General features: G+C 44.1%; 1 protein-coding gene across 3 annotated transcripts in view; it reads left to right on the plus strand.

Moving 5' to 3' along the window:
• LOC121585013 (armadillo repeat protein deleted in velo-cardio-facial syndrome homolog) overlaps positions 1 to 27,463 on the plus strand; it is a 279,542-nt gene that overhangs the window by 232,425 nt on the left and 19,654 nt on the right. For all 3 annotated transcript variants that reach the window (XM_041901324.2, XM_041901322.2, XM_041901323.2), the window contains 4 exons: positions 9,007 to 9,124; positions 10,983 to 11,154; positions 12,763 to 12,780; positions 13,587 to 13,658. In XM_041901324.2, coding sequence (XP_041757258.1) covers positions 9,007 to 9,124; positions 10,983 to 11,154; positions 12,763 to 12,780; positions 13,587 to 13,658 — 380 coding nt within the window. The remainder of the gene's footprint in view (positions 1 to 9,006; positions 9,125 to 10,982; positions 11,155 to 12,762; positions 12,781 to 13,586; positions 13,659 to 27,463) is intronic.

A 27,463-nucleotide genomic window follows, 5' to 3' on the forward strand; every position in this document is an offset into this window, starting at 1 on the left:
TGTGGTTGTCTGAGTTAAGACAACAGTCCTTCAGGAGATAATGTTTCTAATAAAGATGTAGAAGCTTCAATGTCTTTTTGTATTGGCCGTTATACAGTACCAGTCCAAAGTTTGGACATGCCTACTCATTCAAGGGTTTTTCTACATTGTAGAATAATAGTGAAGACATCAAAACTATGAAATAACACATACATGACTTATATGTAAATATGGAATCATGTAGTAACAAAAAGTGTTAAATGAAAATAGATTTTTGATTCTTCAAAGTAGCCACCCTTTGCCTTGATGACAGCTTTGCACATTCTTGGCATTCTCTCAACCAGCTTCACGAGTAATGCTTTTCCAACAGTCTTGAAGGAGTTCCCACATATGCTGAGCACTTGTTGGCTGCTTTTCCTTCACTCTGCAATCCAACTCATCCCAAACCATCTCAATTGGGTTGAGGTCGGGTGATTGTGGAGGCCAGGTCATCTGAAAAAATCTCACATTTGGACTCATCAGACCAAAGGACAGATTCCACTGGTCTAATGTCCATTGCTCGTGTTTCTTGGCCCAAGCAAGTCTCTTCTTCTTATTGGTGTCCTTTAGTAGTGGTTTCTTTGCAGCAATTCGACCATGAAGGCCTGATTCACGCAGTCTCCTCTGAACTGTTGATGTCTGTTACTTGAACTCTGTGAAGCATTTATTTGGGCTGCAATCTGAGGTGCAGTTAACTAATGAACTTATCCTCTGCAGCAGAGGTAACTCTGGGTCTTCCTTTACTGTAACGGTCCTCATGAGAGCCAGTTTCATCATAGCGCTTGATGGTTTTTGCGACTGCACTTAAATAAACTTTAAAAGTTCCGGATTGACCTTCATGTCTTAAAGTAATGATGGACTGTCGTTTCTTTTTGCTTATTTGAGCTGTTCTTGCCATAATATGGACTTGGTCTTTTACCTAGTAGGACTATCTTCTGTATACCACCCCAACCATGTCACAACACAACTGATTGGCTCAAACGCATTAAGGAAAGAAATTCCACAAATTAACTTTTAACAAGGCACACCTGTTAATTGAAATGCATTCTAGGTGACTACCTCTTGAAGCTGGTTGAGAGAATGCCAAGAGTGTGCAAAGCTGTCATCAAGGCAAAGGGTGGCTACTTCGAAGAATCTAAAATCTAAAATATATGTTTATTTGTTTAACACTTTTTTGGTTAACACATATGTTATTTCATAGTTTTGATGTCTTCACTATTATTCTACAATGTAGAAAATAGTTAAAACTTTTGGCTGTGACTCTCTACTAGTGTCCATTTTGCCTGTTTGACTTTGTTTTAAAGCATGTGAGGTTAATGTTGGAGACTCGCTAGTAGTTCTTCCCCCTTTCTCCTGTTGTGACTTGGACCTTGTGTTATGGCAGTACGCCACCCTACAGAAGCACAACAGAGAGGTATGTGTTATCCCCTGTCCCAGCTGTGTGCGGCCTGCATCCGGCCCAGCGACAGCCAATCCGACCCACAGTCCCTAATCCACTTTAGCTCAGCTCAGCAGTCACTGCGGTCTGTTGATCAGGATCCAACCCAACGCTATCTTCCAATCCCACCACCCTCCAACACCCCACCAACCCCCTGCTGTTTTGGTCCAATGTAACACATTCCAGATTAACATTCTTGTGTTTGGTTCTCTCTCTCTCTCTCTCTCTCTCTCTCTCTCTCTCTCTCTCTCTCTCCCCCTCTCTCTCTCTCTCTCTCTCTCTCTCTCTCTCTCTCTCTCTCTCTCTCTCTCTCTCTCTCTCTCTCTCTCTCTCTCTCTCTCTCTCTCTCTCTCTCTCACTCTCACTCTCACTCTCACTCTCACTCTCACTCTCACTCTCACTCTCACACTCACTCACTTGATATCAGGGTGTATTTTATTTTGCTTGGTGACCTGGGTAAGGAAGTAGAGGGAGTGTGAGAGTTTGATCCGGCTGGCTGTCTTTAGATTACACCACTCCCTCCCTAGAGAAGCTACCGCCTCCTCCTGCCCCATTTCACTTTAATCAATGTAATCAAGTTTTCCACTCATCTGGCCAGAAGCACAGTACAGTGGCTGCATCCCAAATGGTACCCTATTCCCCAAAGGACCCATAGGGCTCTGGCCAAAAGTTGTGCACTATATAGGGAATAGGGTGCCATTTTGGACGCAGCCTATGTCAGGGGTTCTGACAGGATGAGGGGTATAGTAGTAGAGGTGACTGCTGCTGAGTCAGGTCAGATATAGGTGGATGTGGATGCCCTCTGGTGAAGTTGGCAGCTGATTGCTCCTGCCCATGGGTGTGTGCGCATGTGTCTCTGTGTGTGTGAGAGTTCACTGTGTGTCTCTTACCCATCCCCCAGGGTCATACAGGGCACCTCGCACTAGCCACGTATTACATCTCTCTATCCCCAGGTCGCTCTCTCCCTCTCCCTCTCCCCCTCTCTCTACGTTACCTGCTGCCGAGTGCATCTCCATGGCAACTGAAACCAACGACACTCTCTGTTGCCTAGTAAGCTGGCCAGAGGCAGATTTGAGATCTGCTGATGTATGGGAGATTGTGTTTACTCATGCCTTGACAGAGCAGCACGCTTGCGGCTTAGGTCACTATAACCGCTGCCGCTTTTTGGTATTATGTTTCCTTCTGGAAGGTTGAGGGTGTCCATATTCCTGCCCTGTCAAATAAGGTGTGTGAGTGAGTGAGTGAAAAGTAAGACATTTAGCATATACAAGGAGTACCGGTACCGAGTCAATATGCAGGGGTACACGGTAGTTGAGATAATATGTACATGTAAGTAGGGGTAAAAGTGACTAGGCAATCATGAAGATAAGGACAATGAAACTTATTTCATTTAACTGTTGAAATCGAGGAAGGAATGAAGCAACAATAGAGAAAGAGGTAAGCTATTACGCACGTCTCACAACATTAGGGGAAATATTATGAAAGGTATAGGCCTATGCGTCAGCCTACTAATTTATACAAATGTAAAATAGGCCCTATCAAATTCTCTAGCCTATAATTGTAACTTTATATGCCATGTCCTATACCAGCAGCGCATGTTCTCTCCCCGCTTCATGGTTTGAACAAGGTGGGTAATTCCTGTCCATATAATACAATACAGTACAGTAATGCAGTCCACACACAAAAAGATTAGCTTACTGGAGCTTGTTTAATTTATTTACCTAAGAGAGCATAGCTACATCTATGGGTTTTATGTTTTTCTGTCGTGCGTAATGTGCAGTAGCCTATAGGCTATGTATTTTTTAAACATTTTATTTTATTTACCTTTATTACTTTCCAACCCCACCACCCCTTCCCTAATTATAGTAAACTATTGAAAATTGAATATTTTTTTCTCATATAATTTCAAAAACTGTATGCAAGACCATAAGCAAATAGGTCAACTGGGATAACACTAAAGAGTTAATCAGGGTGATTTTTCCACAAATTGACAGGTATTTACCTTTCTATGGTAGCAAGATCTTATCTATTTTTGCTAACTTTCTATTAAAATGTATTGGAGTGAGATCATTTATTTCATTTGGGATATGTATTCTGAGTATATCCACATCACCATCAGACCATTTTATTGGTAAACTACATGGTAATGTCAAAATTGTATTTTTTAGTGATCCAATACGTAATATAGTACATTTATCATAATTTGGTTGTAATCCAGAGAGGTTAGAAAATGTATCTAGATCCTCTATGAGGCTGTGGAGGGATTCAAGTTGTGGATTTAAAAGAAAACATGAATCATCAGCGTACAATGACACCTTTGTTTTTAAGCCCTGGATTTCTAATCCCTTGATATTATTGTTGGATCTGATTTTAATGGCTAACATCTCGATGGCCATAATAAATAGATATGCCGATAGTGGACAACCTTGTTTCACTCCTCTTGACAGTTTGAAACTTTCAGAGAAATAGCCATTATTTACTATTTTACACCTAGGGTTACTATACATGATTTTAACCCAATTTATAAGAGATTCTCCAAAATTGAAATGCTCCAGGCATTTATATATAAACCCCAGTCGTACTTTATCAAATGCCTTTTCGAAGTCTGCTATGAATAGCAGGCCTGGTTTCCCAGATTTTTCATAGTATTCTATTGTTTCCAGTACTTGCCTTATATTATCTCCAATGTTTCGTCCATGTAAAAAACCTGTCTGATTAGAATGAATAATGTTCGACAATACCTTTTTTAATTCTATGCCTCCAATTTTTTAAATGGACTGGATCCTTATATTTTCCACTTGTATCCTGTTTCAGTAATAATGAAATCAGACCTTCTTCTTGAGTGTCTGATAATCTACCATTTACATAGGAGTAGTTAAACATGCTAATAACGGTCCTCTGAGTATATCAAAAAAGGTTTGGTATACAGTGGGGGGAAAAAAGTATTTAGTCAGCCACCAATTGTGCAAGTTCTCCCACTTAAAAAGATGAGAGAGGCCTGTAATTTTCATCATAGGTATACGTCAACTATGAGAGATTCTTTTTCCAGAAAATCACATTGTAGGATTATTAATGAATTTATTTGCAAATTATGGTGGAAAATAAGTATTTGGTCAATAACAAAAGTTTCTCAATACTTTGTTATATACCCTTTGTTGGCAATGACACAGGTCAAACGTTTTCTGTAAGTCTTCACAAGGTTTTCACACACTGTTGCTGGTATTTTGGCCCATTCCTCCATGCAGATCTCCTCTAGAGCAGTGATGTTTTGGGGCTGTCGCTGGGCAACACGGACTTTCAACTCCCTCCAAAGATGTTCTATGGGGTTGAGATCTGGAGACTGGCTAGGCCACTCCAGGACCTTGAAATGCTTCTTACGAAGCCACTCCTTCACCTTCAATGCCCTTGCTGATGGAAGGAGGTTTTCACTCAAAATCTCACGATACATGGCCCCATTCATTCATTCTTTCCTTTACACGGATCAGTCGTCCTGGTCCCTTTGCAGAAAAACAGCCCCAAAGCATGATGCTTAAGCAGGGGGACACGTCTGGCACTGCAGGATTTGAGTCCCTGGCGGCGTAGTGTGTTACTGATGGTAGACTTTGTTACTTTGGTCCCAGCTCTCTGCAGGTCATTCACTAGGTCCCCCCGTGTGGTTCTGGGTTTTTTGCTCACCGTTCTTGTTATCATTTTGACCCCACGGGGTGAGATCTTGCATGGAGCCCCAGATCGAGGGAGATTATCAGTGGTCTTGTATGTCTTCCATTTCCTAATAATTGCTGTTTTCGAGATGAGTACTGAATTGCATGGCCTCGAAAGGTGTCCCATACAATAAAGGGATTTGCTGTACCTATGTTATGTCGGAAAAAATCAGTTATAAATTCCTCTGTCCTAGTTAAAAACAAGTTATCATCAAATAGGCTTTGATTACATTTCCAATATCCCCGCCCACTTGGAAATTCAGTAAGAGTAATGTATATGCCAATTATATGATGGTCCGACCACATTCTGTCCCCTGTCAACACTTTTTAAACTTTTGGTGCCAACGAGAAAGACATAAGAAAGAAGTCAAGACGACTAGCTTGATTGAGTCTCCGCCATGTATATCTCACTAGATCAGGATATTTAAGCCTCCATATATCTACTAGTTCTAATGAATCCATGACATTCACAATTTCCTTAAGCGCATGAGGGTGATTGTTTATAGTGTGATTTCCTTTACGGTCCATTGAGCTATTTAAAACGGTATTATAATCTCCTACCATAATAATAGAGTCTTGAATTGCTTGCAGGGTTGATAATTTATTATATATATTGTCAAAGAAGTGTGGATCATCATTATTTGGGCCGTAAATGTTAATGAGCCATATCTGTTTATGGTTCAATAACATATTTAAAATAATCCATATACCTTGCGTATCACAGGCTATGTATTGGTTAATGGCACAATGTCTTTAATGTAGGACTCATAAATGTCTCATGTATGGCTCATCAGGCTCAGGTAGCATCAGGCTTGAATTTTAATGCCGATCTAATCTTTAATCAAATCCAGACATATTTATATGCTTTACAATGATACTTCCGGTTTGACAGACAATACCGGGTTACCTGGGAGAACAGTTATTTTATTCTCGGGATGGAACATTTGAAAATATTCAACCCTAGTTGAACAGTCCTTACCACGGGTGCTTCCTGTTTTAGTTTCTGCCTATACAGTGGGGAAAAAAAGTATTTAGTCAGCCACCAATTGTGCAAGTTCTCCCACTTAAAAAGATGAGAGAGGCCTGTAATTTTCATCATAGGTACACGTCAACTATGACAGACAAATTGAGAAGAAAAAAATCCAGAAAATCACATTGTAGGATTTTTATGAATTTATTTGCAAATTATGGTGGAAAATAAGTATTTGGTCACCTACAAACAAGCAAGATTTCTGGCTCTCACAGTCCTGTAACTTCTTCTTTAAGAGGCTCCTCTGTCCTCCACTCGTTACCTGTATTAATGGCACCTGTTTGAACTTGTTATCAGTATAAAAGACACCTGTCCACAACCTCAAACAGTCACACTCCAAACTCCACTATGGCCAAGACCAAAGAGCTGTCAAAGGACACCAGAAACAAAATTGTAGACCTGCACCAGGCTGGGAAGACTGAATCTGCAATAGGTAAGCAGCTTGGTTTGAAGAAATCAACTGTGGGAGCAATTATTAGGAAATGGAAGACATACAAGACCACTGATAATCTCCCTCGATCTGGGGCTCCACGCAAGATCTCACCCTGTGGGGTCAAAATGATCACAAGAACGGTGAGCAAAATCCCAGAACCACACGGGGACCTAGTGAATGACCTGCAGAGAGCTGGGACCAAAGTAACAAAGTCTACCATCAGTAACACACTACGCCGCCAGGGACTCAAATCCTGCAGTGCCAGATGTGTCCCCCTGCTTAAGCCAGTACATGTCCAGGCCCGTCTGAAGTTTGCTAGAGTGCATTTGGATGATCCAGAAGAGGATTGGGAGAATGTCTTATGGTCAGATGAAACCAAAATATAACTTTTTGGTAAAAAATCAACTCGTCGTGTTTGGAGGACAAAGAATGCTGAGTTGCATCCAAAGAACACCATACCTACTGTGAAGCATGGGGGTGGAAACATCATGCTTTGGGGCTGTTTTTCTGCAAAGGGACCAGGACGACTGATCTGTGTAAAGGAAAGAATGAATGAATGGGGCCATGTATCGTGAGATTTTGAGTGAAAACCTCCTTCCATCAGCAAGGACATTGAAGATGGAGTGGCTTCGTAAGAAGCATTTCAAGGTCCTGGAGTGGCCTAGCCAGTCTCCAGATCTCAACCCCATAGAAAATCTTTGGAGGGAGTTGAAAGTCCGTGTTGCCCAGCGACAGCCCCAAAACATCACTGCTCTAGAGGAGATCTGCATGGAGGAATGGGCCAAAATACCAGCAACAGTGTGTGAAAACCTTGTGAAGACTTACAGAAAACGTTTGACCTGTGTCATTGCCAACAAAGGGTATATAACAAAGTATTGAGAAACTTTTGTTATTGACCAAATACTTATTTTCCACCATAATTTGCAAATAAATTCATAAAAATCCTACAATGTGATTTTCTGGATTTTTTTTTCTAATTTTGTCTGTCATAGTTGACGTGTACCTATGATGAAAATTACAGGCCTCTATCATCTTTTTAAGTGGGAGAACTTGCACAATTGGTGGCTGACTAAATACTTTTTTTCCCCACTGTAGGTGGGGAGGAGCAGAATGGAGGCTTGATCTGATTTGCTGAAGGGAGAGCGGAGGAGGGCCTTGAGCTGTCCCGGAAGGGAGAGTATCAATGATCCAGAGTTCGTGATGCGTGTGTAGCACAGGAGATGTGTTGATAGAATATACACGGCAGTGATGATGACCGAAGAAAATTGTCTCAGGAGATAATGTGGTCAGCAGTGATGATGACCGAAGAAAATTATCTTGGGAGGTAATGCGGTCGGCATTTGATGGTGAGGTATTCCAGATCGGGAGAACAAAAGGACTTGAGTTCCTGTACGTTGCGAACCCCGCTGGCTGAATGGAATCGAGGGTGGTGTAGTTGCCTTGCAATCGAGGGTGGTGTAGTTGCCATACCAAGCGGTGTTCCAGCCAGTCAAGGTGCTCTCAATGATGTAGCTGTAGAACTTTTTAAGTACTTGGTGATGTGGACGCCGAGGAACTTGAAGCTCTTGACCCACTCCACTACAGCCCCGTCGATGTTTTATGACTTGGGAATAGAGTCCCAGATGGCCTGCGGCGTCTGCCTCTCTGTACCATAGATTAGTTTTAATTAGCCCAAAGTGTATAATGGCCCAGGCTCTACCTGAGATGAATGGAGTCTGCCCCAGAGACTGGCAGACTGACTGATTTCCCCCTGTGTGTGGGGGTGAGTGAATGTGTAGGTGTGTGAAAGAGAGGCTGTGTGTGTGCACATTTCTGTTTGCAAGTGTGCAAGCATATATTACGTTTGAGTGTGTGTGTCACTCTGGCTGTCCCCCTCAACCCCTTCGCAGCCGTGACAGGCATCCTCCTCCAGGACTAGCTGGGTGGATTGGTAATGGGATTGTATGGCACAGAAAGAGAAAACCCTCTTAAATTAAGGCCCCAGCGAGCCTAGCAGCTCCTGCTCTCTCTCTCCACAGCTAAACTCTCTATAAAGACCTGCGCAAAGCCACTTGGCAGGCCTTTGTAGCCAGTTATTTACTGCACAGGTCTGTTTGGGAGTGAGGAATGGCAGATGGCAAGCCTGTGTACTGTAACACCTTTGGAGTGAAATCCCCACCTTTCATATCCTGCGCTCGACTGTTTGTGGAATGATTATTTCCCTGTTTGCTGTTATACTCTTGATTCACTGTAGTCAGATTCAGGTGTGTACTTTTATCTCTTTAAGTCAGCTATTTCTTATCTTAATCTCCTCAGCTTCTAAGCATGGGCACTGGGCAACAATCATAAAGAAACATCAGTAGGTTGTGTTTTCTGCCTCTGACCAGTGTGTCTCTGTGTTCCACAGGAACGTGAGTTCGGACGGGGCCGAGGCGAGGCGCAGGCTGAGGGAGTGTGAGGGGCTGGTGGACGCTCTGCTCCACGCCCTGCAGTCAGCTGTGGGGAAGAAAGACATGGACAACAAGGTGAGCCTCCAGCGCCACACACCTCTCCATATGCATCATTCTACCTGTATATTACACTGCTCAAAAAAATAAAGGGAACACTTAAACAACACAATGTAACTCCAAGTCAATCACACTTCTGTGAAATCAAACTGTCCACTTAGGAAGCAACACTGATTGACAATACATTTCACATGCTGTTGTGCAAATGGAATAGACAACATGTGGAAATTATAGGCAATTAGCAAGACACCCCCAATAAAGGACTGGTTTTGCAGGTGGTGACCACAGACCACTTCTCAGTTCCTATGCTTCCTGGCTGATGTTTTGGTCACTTTTGAATGCTGGCGGTGCTTTCACTCTAGTGGTAGCATGAGACGGAGTCTACAACCCACACAAGTGGCTCAGGTAGTGCAGCTCATCCAGGATGGCACATCAATGCAAGCTGTGGCAAGAAGGTTTGCTGTGTCTGTCAGCGTAGTGTCCAGAACATGGAGGCGCTACCAGGAGACAGGCCAGTACATCAGGAGACGTGGAGGAGGCCGTAGGAGGGCAACAACCCAGCAGCAGGACTGCTACCTCCGCCTTTGTGCAAGGAGGAGCAGGAGGAGCACTGCCAGAGCACTGCAAAATGACCTCCAGCAGGCCACAAATGTGCATGTGTCTGCTCAAACGGTCAGAAACAGAATCCATGAGGGTGGTATGAGGGCCCGACGTCCACAGGTGGGGGTTGTGCTTACAGCCCAACACCGTGCAGGACGTTTGGCATTTGCCAGAGAACACCAAGATTGGCAAATTCGCCACTGGCGCCCTGTGCTCTTCACAGATGAAAGCAGGTTCACACTGAGCACATGTGACAGACGTGACAGAGTCTGGAGACGCCGTGGAGAATGTTCTGCTGCCTGCAACATCCTCCAGCATGACCAATTTGGCGGTGGGTCAGTCATGGTGTGGGGTGGCATTTCTTTGGGGGGCCGCACAGCCCTCCATGTGCTCGCCAGAGGTAGCCTGACTGCCATTAGGTATCGAGATGAGATCCTCAGACCCCTTGTGAGACCATATGCTGGTGCGGTTGGCCCTGGGTTCCTCCTAATGCAAGACAATGCTAGACCTCATGTGGCTGGAGTGTGTCAGCAGTTCCTGCAAGAGGAAGGCATTGATGCTATGGACTGGCCCACCCGTTCCCCAGACCTGAATCCAATTGAGCACATCTGGGACATCATGTCTCGCTCCATCCACCAACGCCACGTTGCACCACAGACTGTCCAGGAGTTGGCGGATGCTTTAGTCCAGGTCTGGGAGGAGATCCCTCAGTAGACCATCCACCACCTCATCAGGAGCATGCCCAGGCATTGTAGGGAGGTCATGCAGGCACGTGGAGGCCACACACACTACTGAGCCTAATTTTGACTTGTTTTAAGGACATTACATCAAAGTTGGATCAGCCTGTAGTGTGGTTTTCTACTTTAATTTTGAGGGTGACTCCAAATCCAGACCTCCATGGGTTGATAAATTTGATTTCCATTGATAATTTTTGTGTGATTTTGTTGTCAGCACATTCAACTATGTAAAGAAAAAAGTATTTAATAAGATTATTTCATTCATTCAGATCTAGGATGTGTTATTTTAGTGTTCCCTTTATTTTTTTGAGCAGTGTATTATAACAACAATATGTTGTGTGGTCATTGGAGACATTTGATACCATGAATGCTGATCTGTAAATATGACGCTGATTTGTGTTCTATTTTGCTTGTCGCCAGTGGGTCTCTTATCTAGTTTGGAAGCAAGTAAACAGTCCCTTTCAAATCATATTCTGAGAACAATCTGTATAGGTTGAGCTGACATTGTCCCTCTACCTCTCTATCCCCACCTCCACCAGTCTGTGGAGAACTGTGTGTGTATCATGAGGAACCTGTCCTACCACGTTCACAAGGAGATCCCAGGGGCCGAGAAGTTCACAGACCCATCACCGCTGCAGGCCCCGGGCTCTGTGGGCCCTCAGAGGAAGAAGAAGGATGATGCAGGCTGCTTCGGAGGGAAGAAAGCCAAAGGTGAGAGGCAGGGACAACACAGAGGGAGACTAGACTGGAGAGACATAGGCCCGGTCCCAAAACTAGCCTCTTCCGTGCACCGCCAGTGTTTGTTGATCTGTAGGAACCACCGATTAACAACACACACACAAAAAGAAAAACGGTATACTATACTTAAAATGGGCCCTGTCAGTTTGAATAGGTTACTGTAAGTATCCATGTTTATACTAACAGTATTCCAGCTCTTTAGAGCTCTATTTAATTCGTACCCTTCAGCCCAGAGCTATTTCTCCCTAGCAGACAGTTATTTAGTATAGGCTACCTCTGGTTCTAGACAGAGATGTAATTATTATAGGCTACCTCTCAATCACTGACTAATGGCTGAACAACAAGAAGAGGTCCCTCTCCCACAACAAATAATGACAGCAATTGATCACTTAGTCAATGAGGTGAGACCCAATCTCACTGACCCCTCACGGTCCAGAGGGGGATGCTACTGATTTAGAGGCCAAGAAAGCACTGGGGCGTGTGTCTAGAAATGTGTGTGTGTTTACAGATTCATATTATAGATGGAAATCGCAAGCGAATTAGCCAGTCTGCTGCTATTCTACACAGCAGTTAATGAGGTGTATTTAGCCTTCACAGGCCCTGGAGGTGCACTTTGAAAGAAAGATGGCCTACATTACAAATGCTAAACACGCCCCTCCAAAAACAGTGTGAGCACGGGAAGGGGAGTCAGATCTTGCAGGAGAGTCATTTAGACAACACGGTCTCTCCCAGAAATGTGTTACCCGAGTTAAATGGTCTAAATTACCCCCCCCACCCGAATCCTGACACTTGCCATTAGACCCATTACCATGAACAGATGCTTCAGGCCCAGCTTATTTACCGAATGCAAAATGGTTGCTTTTTGCATTTCTCTTTTGTTTTTGATTCCTATATTCCTGTGCTGTTGTGTGTGGCTGTCTTAGTGCCTTGTGTGGCAGTGACTGTCCCCTCCTTCTCCTTGTGTGTGTCACTGCAGTGTGGTGATACACACACACACACACACTCTTTCTCTAATGAGCCGAATACACTGACACCACAGCCTCTTAACACTGTCCCAAGAGAATCACCTATGGAGCGCTAATGGGTTTTATTCTCCACTTTGCCCTAAGTACTTGTTTCTTACCTTCTATTCTCCCACTCTTTATTTCTCTCTCTCCTCCTCTCTCTCTCTCTCTCTCTCTCTCTCTCTCTCTCTCTCTCTCTCTCTCTCTCTCTCTCTCTCTCTCTCTCTCTCTCTCTCTCTCTCTCTCTCTCTCTCCTCTCTCTCTCTCTCTCTCTCTCTCTCTCTCTCTCTCTCTCTCTCTCTCTCTCTCTCTCTCTCTCTCTCTCTCTCTCTCTCTCTCTCTCTCTCTCTCTCTCTCTCTCTCTCTCTCTCTCTCTCTCTCTCTCTCACCCAGCCCTCCCACAATCTTTTCCCTTTTTCACTCTGAACATTATTAGCCCCAAGTTCACTTTAAACTGAACTGTTCACTTGTTTTTATTATGTCACCTCTAATCCACACAACCTATTTTATCATTTACTCTTCTCTTCTCCCTGCTTGTGTTTTTTGGCATTGCTGCTGCTTCCTTGGCTAACTATAGAGGAATGGTTTAATCAAGGTGAGTGTCCTCATGTCCTGTCTCACTATCTCAGCACTCCCCTTATAGATACTGTAGCATTAGTAGTTTGGATCGCCTCCAAAACTGGAAAGTTTCAAGGACTTCACTTGTTTGCCCTCTTAATTTGCTGTAGCCTTACTGTACATCATAGTGTTAGTAATTCAAACCTAGCATCATCTCTGGGGTACAGGTAGGGGAGACCAGGTAAGACCGGTAAGTTTGTGTAGTGAAAAGGAACCTGGGCTCTAGTTTTTAGCCATGTCACAGTTAGAGACAACCAGACCAGTGACGTAGTGGTAAACTCTGAGCGCCGGTCCATATCCCTTGTTGAGGATATGGATGGAGAGACATTCATTAGCTGGCCCTTCTGTAGTCACCCTGCTCAATTACCCTCCCTGCATTATTAAAGGAGGTTCCCACTAGGCTGCTACTAGACATGTGTGTAGTGATGGTGATGGTGTGTACTCTGTGTCTGGCCATCTGTGTTTGAATGTGTGTGTACAGTATACGCACACTCGCACTGTATGTCTTGTCCATCTGCGTGTCCATCTGCGTGTGTGGGTGGTCCTGCAGTGGTCTCTAGGACATTGTCAGTGAACTCTGTTTGGTGTAGTGGATGGTAAACACAGTTTACCCACCTTTTTTGGGGGGGCGACAGTTTACCCACCTTTGCAGAAAAATGCATTGAATAGGGAGCGTTATTTTTTTCCCCGTGACCGGCGCTCAGAGTTTACCACTACGTCACTGGTCTGGTTGTCTCTAACTGTGACATTTATATCTGTTCTCTCTCTCCAATCTCTATCCAGGCAGAAAAAACGGAGAGAATGACAAAAACTACGACACGCTGGATCTGCCCAAGCGCACAGAACCCACAAAAGGTAGGCTTGTTCTGTCAAAGAGGTTCCCTTATTACAGCTTCAACCTGTCACTCCTGTTCCCGCTCACTGAAAGGAGAATATCCCAAATATTTGCAAGTGTGTGTGCACGTGCATATATCACCTTTGAGTGTGTGTGTGTGTCACTCTGCAGGGCACGTTGTTATTTAGAGTGAAATGACAGATGAAATCGTCTCACCAAATTAGCCTTGTTTTGACAAAGATGCTACCAGGAAAAGAAAACGCAGCTTTGTTTACAGAGCTCCCAGGCCTTTTGTAAAGGGCTCCCAAACATTTGAGCTGATCTGATTTGGAATCAGTTCCTTTACATGGGAGATGAAAAGCAGAAATGTATCAAGTTCTGCACCCCCAACAGTTTCACTATAGAACTGAATGATACCCAGTAGCCATAGCCCTTTATCTGAACCACACACACCACAAGGTAACCTATAATCCAAGGTGCATTGACAAATAAGTTATTTTATTATAAAATAATGCAACAGTATTATAGTAAGTTTAAACTAGATAGAAGGCTGGACAGTCCCCTCCTATTTCAGCAGTGTTTCAGGCAGACAGCTATTAGCCAGCAGCAGATTGGAATGTGATGAGATTGGATTTGATTGGGTAGATGGTCGGTGGTGGAAGCAAGTGGGTCACCTGGGCCTATGAGGTTAAGCAGTTCTGTCAGCCGTGAGTCTTCTCCAGCCTCTCCAAGCCTTTCTACAGTTACCGGACTGTTGCAGTACTCCTCTCCCCTTAGCTGAGCTTGTACTTTACTCCTATAGGCCTACTTTAAGAGTCAACACATATTCTAATGTCTTATCTAAATTGATTACTTGTAACATAAGAGACCCTACTTGCACTGCTTATTTCTAATACACTTGAGGAATGTTATGCCATGATGAGGCGGTTTGCTGTACCTCTGCACCGTTCCACCTTCTGGAGCTTTTGAGAGAATATATATAGGTTGTTTATCGTTGTACTGTTCCTTCTATTGATTGAATGAGCAGAAACGTTTCCATCTACGCCCTTTTCTTCTCGCCTTTCTAAAGAATAAACATCTCAATTGGTTGCTGCAGTCAAACAACATTGGCATACAGCTGCCACAACAAATCTCTTTGTGCTTTGTGCTTTGTGTGTGTGTGTGTGTGTGTGTGTGTGCGCGCTTTTATCGCATGCCTCCTTTCATTGTGTTTGCATGCGTCTGCCGGCATATAGAAGGAGTGTGTTTGTCTGTCTGCATATAGCAGTTGAGAGATATACTGTATGTGTGTGTGTTGTGGGCTATGCGATATTCACACATCAGCGCCTTCATCAAGGTCTAATGGCATCCGCTCAAAGTCAATAGCATTTCCTGTATGGCTGCAATTAGCCACATTAGCTAGTCAAAGTGGGTCTGTCATTAAACCAGATTACAATTAATTGCGGTGCTTTAAGGAGGTAAGCCGATTCTGCCTCCTTTTATCGCTCTAAAGTAAAGTAAAGCAGATGAGCTGGGAGGAGGATAATGAGCATGTTCCACAGGCTGCACTTAGTGGAATCACTGCCCAACACTGGCTGCACTTACTAGAAAGTAGTGTTTGGCTAGCTGCAATGGCACACAATTGGAAATAACCCCCCTCTTGTCTTGCGTTTTGACTTCTGAGAATCTGAGATATATAAAAACGACCTCGTCTTGAATCCATCTATAGCCTAGGTGTGTGGAGACACATATTGTACACTGAACAAAAATATATAATGCAACATGTAAAGTGTTGGTCCCATGTTTCATGAAATAAAAATAAAAGATTCAGACTCATACGCACCTGGAACAGACACTTTTCAGTAGTAAGGACCTTTCAGGAATAAGGACCTTAAAAGTGAGCGAATTCTGAAATAAAAGATCCCAGACATTTCCCATACGTACAAAAAGCGTATTTCTCTCAAATTCTGTGCACAAATTTGTTTACATCCCTGTTAGTGAGCATTTCTCCTTTGTCAAGATAATCCATCCACCTGACAGGTGTGGCAAATCAAGAAGCTGATTAAACAGCACAATCATTACACAGGTGCACCTTGTGCTGGGGACAATAAAAGGTTACTCTACAATGTGCAGTTTTGTCACACAACACAATGCCACAGACGTCTCAAGTTTTGAGGGAGCGTGCAACTGGCATACTGACTGCAAGAATGTCCACCAGAGCTGTTGCCAGATAATTTAATGTTCATTCCTCTACCACAGCCGCCTCCAACGTAATTTTAGAGAATTTGGCAGTATGTCCAAGCGGACTCCCAACCGCAGACCACGTGTATGGTGTCATGTTGGCGAGCGGTTTGCTGATGTCAACGTTGTGAACAGAGTGCCCCGTGGTGGCGTTATGGTATGGGCAGGCATAAGCTATGGACAACGAACACAATTGCATTTTATCTAAAGCTATTTGAATGCACAGAGATACCGCAATGAGATCTTGAGGCCCATTGTCGTGCCATTAATCCGCCGCCATCACCTCATGTTTCAGCATGATAATGCACGGCCCCAGTTCTTTCATGGCCTGCATATTCACCAGACATATGTCACCCATTGAGCATGTTTGGGATGCTCTGGATCGACGTGTACGACAATGTGTTCCAGTTCCCGCCAATATCCAGCAACTTCGCACAACCATTGAAGAGGAGTGGGACAACATTCCACAGGCCACAATCAACAGCCTGATCAACTCAATGCGAAGGAGAAGTCTCACTGCATGAGGCAAATGGTGGTCACACCAGATACTGACTGGTTTTCTGATTCACGCCCCAACAGATGCATATCTGTATTCCCAGTCATGTGAAATCCATAGATTAGGGCCTAATGAATTTATTTCAATTGACTGATTTCTTATGAACTGTAACTCAGTAAAATCTTTGAAATTGTTGCATGTTGCATTTATATTTGTGTTCACTAGACAATATGAGGAGGAAATTATAGTCCTAGAAAAGCTTTCCACTTTTGCTGACTCACCCAGTGATGCGCAGCTCACTCGCCGGCCGATTTACTCTCGTGCCAAAAGCCCATCTCTCGTTTTACTTTGTAAAACAATGTTCGTAACCTGCAGTCAGATTAGTGTTCTCTTTTAAGCAGGAGCTATTTGCTTTTCAACCTGTGTTTTCCCGCTATTGTATTTGAAATATTGCAAAAGGCTTGTTCTGGCTGCATGCTGTTCACTGACAGATTTGCCACATGTTCCCGGGCTATATGCCTTGTGATTGGGCTACATAAACACAATCCACAGCTAGGCAATCCTTTTAAAGAAGCTATTGGTATTTTTTTTAGAGGTACCGGATCCGGCCAAATAGGTTCTGGAACGAAACAGTCCAAAACGAAGAGGTGCCGGCTCAAATTAAGCACTGGTTAAAATTATTTGTGTTTGAGAGCGCAAATGTTTACCTGTACATATACAGTGGGGAGAACAAGTATTTGATACACTGCCGATTTTGCAGGTTTTCCTACTTACAAAGCATGTAGAGGTCTGTCATTTTCATCATAGGTACACTTCAACTGTGAGAGACGGAATCTAAAACAAAAATCCAGAAAATCACATTGTATGATTTTTAAGTAATTAATTTGCATTTTATTGCATGACATAAGTATTTGATACATCAGAAAAGCAGAACTTAATATTTGGTACAGAAACCTTTGTTTGCAATTACAGAGATCATACGTTTCCTGTAGGTCTTGACAAGGTTTGCACACACTGCAGCAGGGATTTTGGCCCACTCCTCCATACAGACCTTCTCCAGATCCTTCAGGTTTCAGGGCTGTCGCTGGGCAATACGGACTTTCAGCTCCCTCCAAAGATTTTCTATTGGGTTCAGGTCTGGAGACTGGCTAGGCCACTCCTGGACCTTGAGATGCTTCTTACGGAGCCACTCCTTAGTTGCCCTGGCTGTGTGTTTCGGGTCGTTGTCATGCTGGAAGACCCAGCCACGACCCATCTTCAATGTTCTTACTGAGGGAAGGAGGTTGTTGGCCAAGATCTCGCGATACATGGCCCCATCCATCCTCCCCTCAATACGGTGCAGTCGTCCTGTCCCCTTTGCAGAAAAGCATCCCCAAAGAATGATGTTTCCACCTCCATGCTTCACGGTTGGGATGGTGTTCTTGGGGTTGTACTCATCCTTCTTCTTCCTCCAAACACGGCGAGTGGAGTTTAGACCAAAAAGCTCTATTTTTGTCTCATCAGACCACATGACCTTCTCCCATTCCTCCTCTGGATCATCCAGATGGTCATTGGCAAACTTCAGACGGGCCTGGACATGCGCTGGCTTGAGCAGGGGGACCTTGCATGCTCTGCAGGATTTGAATCCATGACGGCGTAGTGTGTTACTAATGCTTTTCTTTGAGACTGTGGTCCCAGCTCTCTTCAGGTCATTGACCAGGTCCTGCCGTGTAGTTCTGAACTGATCCCTCACCTTCCTCATGATCATTGATGCCCCACGAGGTGAGATCTTGCATGGAGCCCCAGACCGAGGGTGATTGACCGTCATCTTGAACTTCTTCCATTTTCTAATAATTGCGCCAACAGTTGTTGCCTTCTCACCAAGCTGCTTGCCTATTGTCCTGTAGCCCATCCCAGCCTTGTGCAGGTCTAACATTTTATACCTGATGTCCTTACACAGCTCTCTGGTCTTGGCCATTGTGGAGAGGTTGGAGTCTGTTTGATTGAGTGTGTGGACAGGTGTCTTTTATACAGGTAACGAGTTCAAACAGGTGCAGTTAATACAGGTAATGAGTAGAGAACAGGAGGGCTTCTTAAAGAAAAACTAACAGGTCTTTGAGAGCCGGAATTCTTACTGGTTGGTAGGTGATCAAATACATATGTCATGCAATAAAATGCAAATTAATTATTTAAAAATCATACTATGTGATTTTCTGGATCTCACAGTTGAAGTGTACCTATGATCAAAATTACAGACCTCTACATGCTTTGTAAGTAGGAAAACCTGCAAATCGGCAGTGTATCAAATACTTGTTCTCCCCACTATACATGACGTAAATGTGGTGTGAAGTACATGGATTAACTTGATCACACAGGTAAAGCTTATACGTACCTACGGTGAGTATGTCAAACTTGGATTATTGCTCAACTGGATTAATCATTTTGTAGTATAAAATTGGATTGCAGCTGTAGTCTACCCATGATTTATTCAAATAGGATATTACATTTACCTGCAATGTTTGTCAATGATAATCTTGTATACTGTGGTTGTACGTTTAACTACAGTTTGTCTATGTTAATGTTCCTGTTTGTAGAGAATTTGGGAGCTATTCTCCTCAAATGCAGTGGCAGAGGGAGAGATTTGTGGGAGATTACATGTGTAGTTCCGCCCTGATCTGTTGTCAAATAGAGGTCACAGCCCCTCCGCATCACTTACCAACAGGCTGCAGTCTATGATTACGGTAATACCCACATGAGATTTAGGGTCTCCAGCAGTGCATTGAAAAAAACACGCACACACACACACGCGTATGAACATGCATACACACACATATACACATGCACTAGTAGTGACTGCTCTGCACCCAATCAGAGCATGGAGGAAGGAATCCCAACTGAAACATTATGTTACGGACATGAAGTCGCAATCATTTTAGGGACGCCATTTTTAATTCACGATTAGTTTGTTGATTCTGTGTATAGCTAATTCTCTCTGCCTGATTGCACTATAAAAGGACCTGTTGGTAGAACAGAGATCATTAAAGGACTTCTAAAGTTCCTGTTATTGCATTATTCATAGAGGAGAACAGAGGCACTGGAACAAAAGTAATTAAGAACTTTGAAAGAAGAAAGCATTTCATTAGGGAGAGAGAGTGAGTGCCTGTCAGCCACCGAGATGATGGAACACTCACCCCAACGTTAATTGAAACCACACCGCGCGTAAACCTTTTGCTTTGAGGAAAGGTCATGTACAAAGTGTGTGTTTGGCATGGACTGTGTGTGCACCCTTACAGAGAGCAGAGGGAAATCACTTCAAAACAGTTTTGTTTCTTCAGTACCGGAGGTGTGGATAGAGAGAAAGAGGGGCAGCACAGTGGAAAGATGCCGTTTTGAAAAAGGAAAAACAGAAGGAGAGGGAGAGAGACCTGGGAGGAGAGAAGCCATAGAGAACCCACAGATTAATCATTTTATTTTTTTATTTTTTACGCAGCACATTATTTTTGATCTCTTCCTCTCGGGCCATCCCCACTCACTATTCTGTTTACTCTAGGAACCTGCATGGGGAGAGCTGATAACAACAATGAAGCTAAGTCACATACTGTACAGTACAGCTGTATATAGATGCTATGCTTCTGCTGTAAAGAGCCTAGGTGCATTTTAAATGTGCTGAGGTTTTGCTAGGTTCAAAACGCAGGCGACTTGTGTTCTGATGTTCTTAGTTGCCATCCCAGGCACTGTATGTATCATTCCACCTCCTCTGTTGTGTTTTCCCTGAGCCAGCACTCTTTCATGATGCTTTAATGTTTATTTAATGACTATGATGAATGCCTTTGTCAGCTTTTCTTACAGTATTTACAACAAGGACGATGTATTAAAACTGCATTAAGCTGTGTTAGTGTACTGTACTTAGTAGTTGCCATAGGAGAGGGCGTAGGGCGCAATCAAGAGGCAGCCAGAGCATAGGTTCATGAGTCCCCTCTGGACCTAGACTTAGAATGTCTCTGTGCATTTAATTTTCCGTCTTTCTCTTTTGATACTCCTCTCTTCTCCACTGTGCTTTCAGAAGCTTGCCTGGTTTGTAGATGTATGTTTTCCCTTCGCCGAACAAACAAGTTGAACAATTGAGGGAACAATTCAGTAACAATGCTACGAGTCCATAATGCTTTAACGGCTTAGTTTACGAGCCTAGCATTTAATTTGAAGATTTGAAGAGGGTTTTCAAACGTCAACAGCAACAAGAGCCTCATTGTAGTGTATAACTGCTGCGTAACCTTGACCACAATGCTAATTTTATGCCTAACCTTAAGACCAGAAAGCTTATATACTTTCATGGAATTTTGACTTTGTGGCTGTGCTATCTAGTGGAAACCAAGTACATTCCCTGGGTTTATGCTGAAAGGGTCAAGTCATGTTTGAACTGTAATTCCATCTGGTCATACAAGGTGACAAACCATAGGCCATTGACATATCATGTAATATTCATTTGAACAATATTTTACAATCTACAGGAAATATATATTTTTCTGTACTCTCTGATTTACGGATGTCTTTAGAATCCGACTTGAGTTATCTAATTGTTGTGTATTGAATGGTGACTGTCAGTATGGAAGCAAGGCATGTACCTCACTGAGGGCTTGTACTTTGTAGACCGCGAGGGAACTAAATGTTTCCCTCGAAGATTGTCACTGCTTTACATTTATCACATTAGCAACCGGAACCCAGAGTCTGACGGAAGTTTCTGAAGGAATTGGAATGATCTTAGTCCCTGTGGATTGATTCAATTTCAGAGAAGTTTATTTTTTTTACCTTACACAGAAACGTTCCTTAACTCCCTAATCCCTAACAGAAAGTAAACGCCTTCCATTTCCCCTTTTTTAACTCCCAAAACTGTTCAGTTTTCTGTTGTGTAATAAATACAGATGTGAGTCAGAGTATTCAAAACCGGAGGGAACATTAGGGCAGATCGACAGGCCCGCCCCGAGTGAAAGTAGAAACTCAGTAAATTATTCATAAAGTTATGTTGAGGCTGCAGCCGCAATCCCCCACCCAGAGAAACCATGTCCCCAGTCCCCTCCATCTTCAGAAGAGCCTCACTACTGAGGAATGTAACACCGAGATAGCGAAACGATAACTCTCGGGACCGCTATATCTCCTCTCACTGAAACCTGCCTGCCTCCAACTGACAGGCTGACTCCCCTTTCCTCATCTCCTCAAGACACAAATATTCCTCTGCTGCTCCTCACCCCATCCTCCCCTCCACCTCTTCCTCTCCTTCTGCTGTTAGATTTTGCAGGATCGCGAGACTTCGGTTGGTTGGTGCCAGTGCCAAACACCTTCCGCCCCCTCACATCACGCCCACATGCATGCATGCACACGCACATACCTACCTCACACTCACAGCACCCGTCAGATAAAACATGAGTCTGACTCGTGAAGCTGCTAGGAAACACTGGAGGTTGTCCCTCATTCACTGTCATTAGATCGGTCTGCCATGTGAGTGTCTGTGCACACAGAAATGGGAACACTAGCCAGTCTCTATTCTGGAATGGAATAAAGCATGCATGGGATGTGATGAGACTGTTTTGGCTTTGAGTCATTATCCCAGTCACCATATTGAGCCACAAAACAGGCTATAGAATTCTCCATGGACATAATAATCCAATGGATTTTACTGACTGCTATCGCCGCTCACCAATCACCCAGGAATAAGTCCTCTGAACTCTGAAACAATGCAGCGCTTAATGCCAAGTGTGTGTGTGTGTGCGTGCGTTTGTTTGTGTGTGTGTGTGTTTCTGTGTGTGTCTGTGTTTGCGCGTTAGTGTGTGTGTGTGTGTGTAGAGGGGGTTAAAAGCCAGCTTTGGAGTCACTCACCATGCCCTCTTCTATTAACTGTTCCATTACTGGTGACTCCCCAGCAATGAGGGGATGAGATTATAAATGAGTTATTTTCTCAGAGGCCAGCTGTTGGGATGCCACCCATTGTGATGCCCGGTCATAATGGACCATGGCGCTTCCATCCTGTCAATCGTTGCATGCCAATCACACTCCCCTGTAGCTCAGTTAGTAGAGCATGGCGCTTGCAACGCCAGGGTTGTGGGTTCGTTTCCCACGGGGGGCCAGTATGAAAATGTATGCACTCACTAACTGTAAGTCGCTCTGGATAAGAGCGTCTGCTAAATGACTAAAAATGTAAAATGTGTCTGCCTCTGAAACAGAAACACCACGAAATGGGCCTACAACGAACAAGAAGTAATCATTTGACTTGTCAACGCCTCAGCTCTCGGCTCAAATTTTATCTCTTATGAATTCCCCCGCAAACCATTTCATTCAAACAGTTGATGATAAACTGAAATAATGAGCATAAAAGGGAAGAATTAAACCAAAACAAAGGGAGAAAGCCATGTTATTTAAGACCGACCACTCCGTAGGTCAATGGGAATGCACTGAGGCTTCAGATAACCCAAAGGTCTGGGAGGTCCTGTGTTGAAAGGCTGTTATGCATCATTAGCTGGATGCTTTGGCTCTGTAAAAAATAAACATGCTGTGTGTAGTAGTAGTAGCTAGCTAGTGTTTGTCAAGTGTGGGTGTGTGGGTGTGCGTGCAACATGATGGCAGATAGCCAGCTCTGATTGCAATAGTCTTCCTGTGGTCTACAATCTTCATGACCACTTCCTTTCTCCCTGCGAGATCCGTAATGAAATGTTTCTTATTTTCCACCATAGCTGCCTTGTCTCTCTCTAAACAGTGTTTTCCAGCTCTGCAGGATCTAGCAAGAGAAAGGGAATCCATTCCACAGTAGCCCACAATATCATCAATATCATCATGATTCTCTGGATGATTTAGCATGTCACGCTCTAAACAAGAACGGCTGGAGTGATAATTACAGGGGAGAATTAGCAGCAGGAGGGAAGAATGCAGGGAGCTTTTGTTTGGCCCTGTTTGTGCCAGAATGGGATGTTTCTGTTTTCAATTTCTGCAAGAGATGCTTTAATCTAATTAAAACCAGAGCAATGGCAGAGACACAACATCGCTGCCTGAGCCACTATGGCGGTTTGCACAACAAAGCCGCCCCCTAGGAATTCACTGTGATATGTTTTAGTCAACATAGCGTTGAAGTGAATTAGTAGTCCTACAAAAAGTTGGGCCATGTTGTAAACAGGAGTTTTAAAAGCACCCCAAGGTTCGCTGTCCTCAACAGAGAGAAGTGTCACAAGGCCATGCAGAGTTTAGATTTAGGCTGCTGGCCAACTAAGTACACTCCCTGGGTTTATGCTGAAAGGGTCAAGTCATGTTTGAACTTCTGGCCAACTAAGTACATTGGTCGTCACTAGTTACCACAGCCACAAAGTCATAAACCCACCTATTTCTACAATTTCTATTTCTAAAATATGATTTTGAACCTAACCCTAAACACACTGTTAACATTTTGCCTAACATTAAATGAAGACCAAAAAGCTAATATTATTTTATTAATATTTACAAAATAGCACATTTTGACTTTGTGGCTGTGCTATCTAGTGGAAACCAAGTACATTCCCTGGGTTTATGCTGAAAGGGTCAAGTCATGTTTGAACTGTAATTCCATCTGGTCATACAAGGCGACAAACCTATCATGTAATATTCATTTAAACAGTCTTTTACAATCTATAGGAAATATATATTTGTCTATACTCTCTGACTCACGGATGTGTTTAGACGGTCAGGGATTGAGATGCAGTCAACCTCCATCCCCATCTCCCTTTCACTGTTTCTCTTTTCCTTTTACACACACACACACACACCCACCCCTGTGGTGCGGAGGACAAGGTGTTGTGCCCTTGACCATGAAGGTGGTATTATGTGTCAATTAGAGGGTGTGCTGTTCATCACGCCACTCCACAGACACAGAAAGTTGCCAGTGAAAATGTAGCCCATAGAAAGTCATTTGAGGCGCCGGCGCAAGCAGTGATATAGACCCTTATGGGTTATTGTGTGTGTGTGTGTGTGTATTATGTTCCTGTACGTGTGTATAGAAAGACTGTGATCCCCTGGTTTCCCAGACAAGTATTCATCATGTCACAGCGTATGGTGTATGCCATAGTTGATGGTACTGTATAATGCCATGCGGGACACAAGCCCAGAGTGAGAGATGGAGCCTGACACAGACACAGGCGGGGGAAATTCTTCCACCGTCAAACACAATGACTGCTCTCATCGCACACCTGATCCCCAGCCTCTCTCAACCAGCCCCAGTCTCATCCCCAAGCCTGCATCTGTCCTTCTCCTAGCTACAGACCCCGCGTCAGCCTTTTTCTCCAATCCCCAGTCCTAGACCCAGCCCCAGCCACATGTCAACATTTGTCCCCGCCCTCCTCGGCCTCTCATCAATGCCCAGGCACTGATCAAGCCAGAAGCATACTGGATTAACTGGTCTCATTTCAGAAGGCTCCCCACAGTTCAGATCCTTTAGCTCACACATTTAACTTGCACCATATCTATTTCGCTCCTTCTCAAGATTGCTTCTCCTCCAAACATGATACATACATTTGTCAGTTTAGCCTTCTAGCGCTCATCTGTATATGATACCATTAGCAAGACAGGTGTCCAGTCTCTTAACAGGCTTTGAAGTAAAACGCATTAGCTCACTGCAGTCGACCAGTTGCAATTTATATATTTTCCCATACCTTCTCTCTCTCAATTCCTAATGTAAAAACAAATGTCCCGTTTCGCTCTCAAATCCTTGTCAGATGCAGTCGCCACGTGTTCAGAATGCCAATTCTCTCGTCCTATTTAACCGAAAGTTTTCATTGCTGACCAGCTGTCTTGTAAGTTTGTGTTTGTGCGTAGCAGCCTCATGACAACTTTACTTACTGCTTGCTTGTTGTCAAGCAACACAGACAAGATAATATCAAGTGTTTTATCTCAGTTCTGTCTTTCTCTTGGTTTTCGCTGTGCTGCTGGAGTTTCTAACATTCTGTCTATCTGAGTACGTGATGAGCCTTGGCAAACAGTGCCATCCAGCCCTCGAGGCTGCAGAACAGAACACTAACCCTCTTGTCTCAGAAACATAACACTGTCTGGGAGACAGATGGGCTGTTATTAAAAATAACACACTACTTCTAACCCTGCAATGCCGTTTCTATCTGAAGTGTGTCACTTACTGAGGAAAGATGGGAAGTGTTAATCGAGGACTTTGAAAGGACACTCATTTTCATTTTAGCTTGTCAGTCTAAGCTTTCACAAAATAAATAGACTGAGGGAAAAGAAGAAGATAATATATTTGTAATGTTGTTGTCAGTGTGATCCTCTTTGCTGTGGCATCTAGTGAACAGATTTGTTAGTAGCGATGATGGGGTTGCCGTGGCAACCTCAGCCCTATGCTATTTCGGTTCCAGCCGATACTCTACTCCTCTCTCTATCCTCTGCCTTCCAACACACGCCTCGTACTCCCTCTGTCTCTCCTACACACCTCCCATCCCTCTTCTACTTCCTCCAATTTCTCCTACACATCTCTCTCCTCTCCCTACCTCACTTCATCTATCTACCCCCAACCCAATCTCCAGGATTTGAGCTTTGAGCTCCTTTGTGGCACACAGTCTGACACTAACCTGCTGCAGGAGCTCCACACACAGACATCAGAGCAGCCTGACCATCAAAGAGCCAGCCAGCCAGTCCACCAGTCAGCCAACCAATCAACCACTGTGGTCTGGTCTGCATGCTGGGGCCCTGACAAAGAGAGAAAATTAGTGCTGAGCCTCCAACCGCATGGGCCTTGGTATCTGAGCCTTATCTGCAGCCTGCAGAATAACATCCAGTCCCCTGCAGGTCCAGATATGCATCTAAATGTGTCTGTCCGGCCGGGCTGCAAGCTGATGTATGCAGAGCGGCTAGCTGCTCTTGTCTAGGAGGTCCTCTGTTCCTAAACCTTCCCTGAAGTCACACATATCAGACTAATGGCCAGTGTCTGTCTGAGCCCTGGAGAGGATGTAGGGACTGTAAACTACCTGGCCACTGTGTGGATGGGCTGAAGGCAGGCTCGGAGAAAGAGATTAGCCCATCCCTATGATGTGTGGTCAGTTGGCCTGGACAGGGACATTGACAATAGGTCGGGTCAGGGTCACAGCTGAGGGATATTATTGTCTTGCATGACCAAGGTTTCATATAAACAGACATCCCCCTTAACCCACGGCCCAGAAGCTATTAGGAGCTATTAGATTTAGGAACATTGGGAACAAAGCCAGAGCAAATTGCATTCCAACTGTTGATCCAGAAAGGTTGTCTTATTGCTGGAAGGCACAGCCTCTGGTTAGCCACCCTTTATAACTTGTTGTTCAGGAGTGGATGAAGAACCACAGTGGTTATTTTCTGTTCAGCTGGAGGACGGTGAAAACGGAAACATGTCCTGTGGAAATCGGAAAAGGAAAGGTTTGACATGTGTGACAAACATACGTGACCCGTCGCGGCATCCATGGGAGACTGTTTGCGGTCTCTCTCCTCACGGTAGCTCTCGACTGGAACACCTGGGAGACGTCTAACCCTGGGGTGCCACAGCAGGACCTAATGATCTCCTTTAAACAGGAGGAAGGATGTCGGGTGTCTCCTAAAATGGCAGCACCGTAGATGTGATCCAGGATACACTCTGAACCAAGCCAGCCAAACTCTTTCAAGTATCCGTCAGCCTTTTGACAGTGTCTTCCCATTGATACTGTACCATACCAGCACCCAGTGGTGTGGTGGAATGGCAACAATAGAGAGAGACAGAGGGATGAGAGGAAGTGGGTACTTTGTTCCTTTACCCAGCTACCGATCTCTCTTCTCTCTCCTGCTGCTCTCTGGGGTATTGTTGATGAATATTGTAGCTAGCTGTCCATGAGATGGGCTGACTGCCAGTTACCCTCTGTACCTCATTGTCACCTTCCAACTAAATGCCACCAACTGTTTATTTTAATGTGTTGTGACCTTTATGGTTTAGCAACGCAGAGAGAGAGAGAATGATTTAAAAGGCTTGACTTTTGCTCCTTGCCTCCTAGTAATGGTTGTGGTTGAAAGTGGCCTTGGCGGCCTGGCTGTGCTGGTTTGAATTGATGCCAGGGACAGGGGAGAGATGAAGAGAGAAGAAGATGGATGAAGAGGATGAGCGAAAGAGAAATG

The sequence above is a fragment of the Coregonus clupeaformis genome, chromosome 16, assembly GCF_020615455.1.
Source record: "Coregonus clupeaformis isolate EN_2021a chromosome 16, ASM2061545v1, whole genome shotgun sequence".
NCBI lineage: Eukaryota > Metazoa > Chordata > Actinopteri > Salmoniformes > Salmonidae > Coregonus > Coregonus clupeaformis.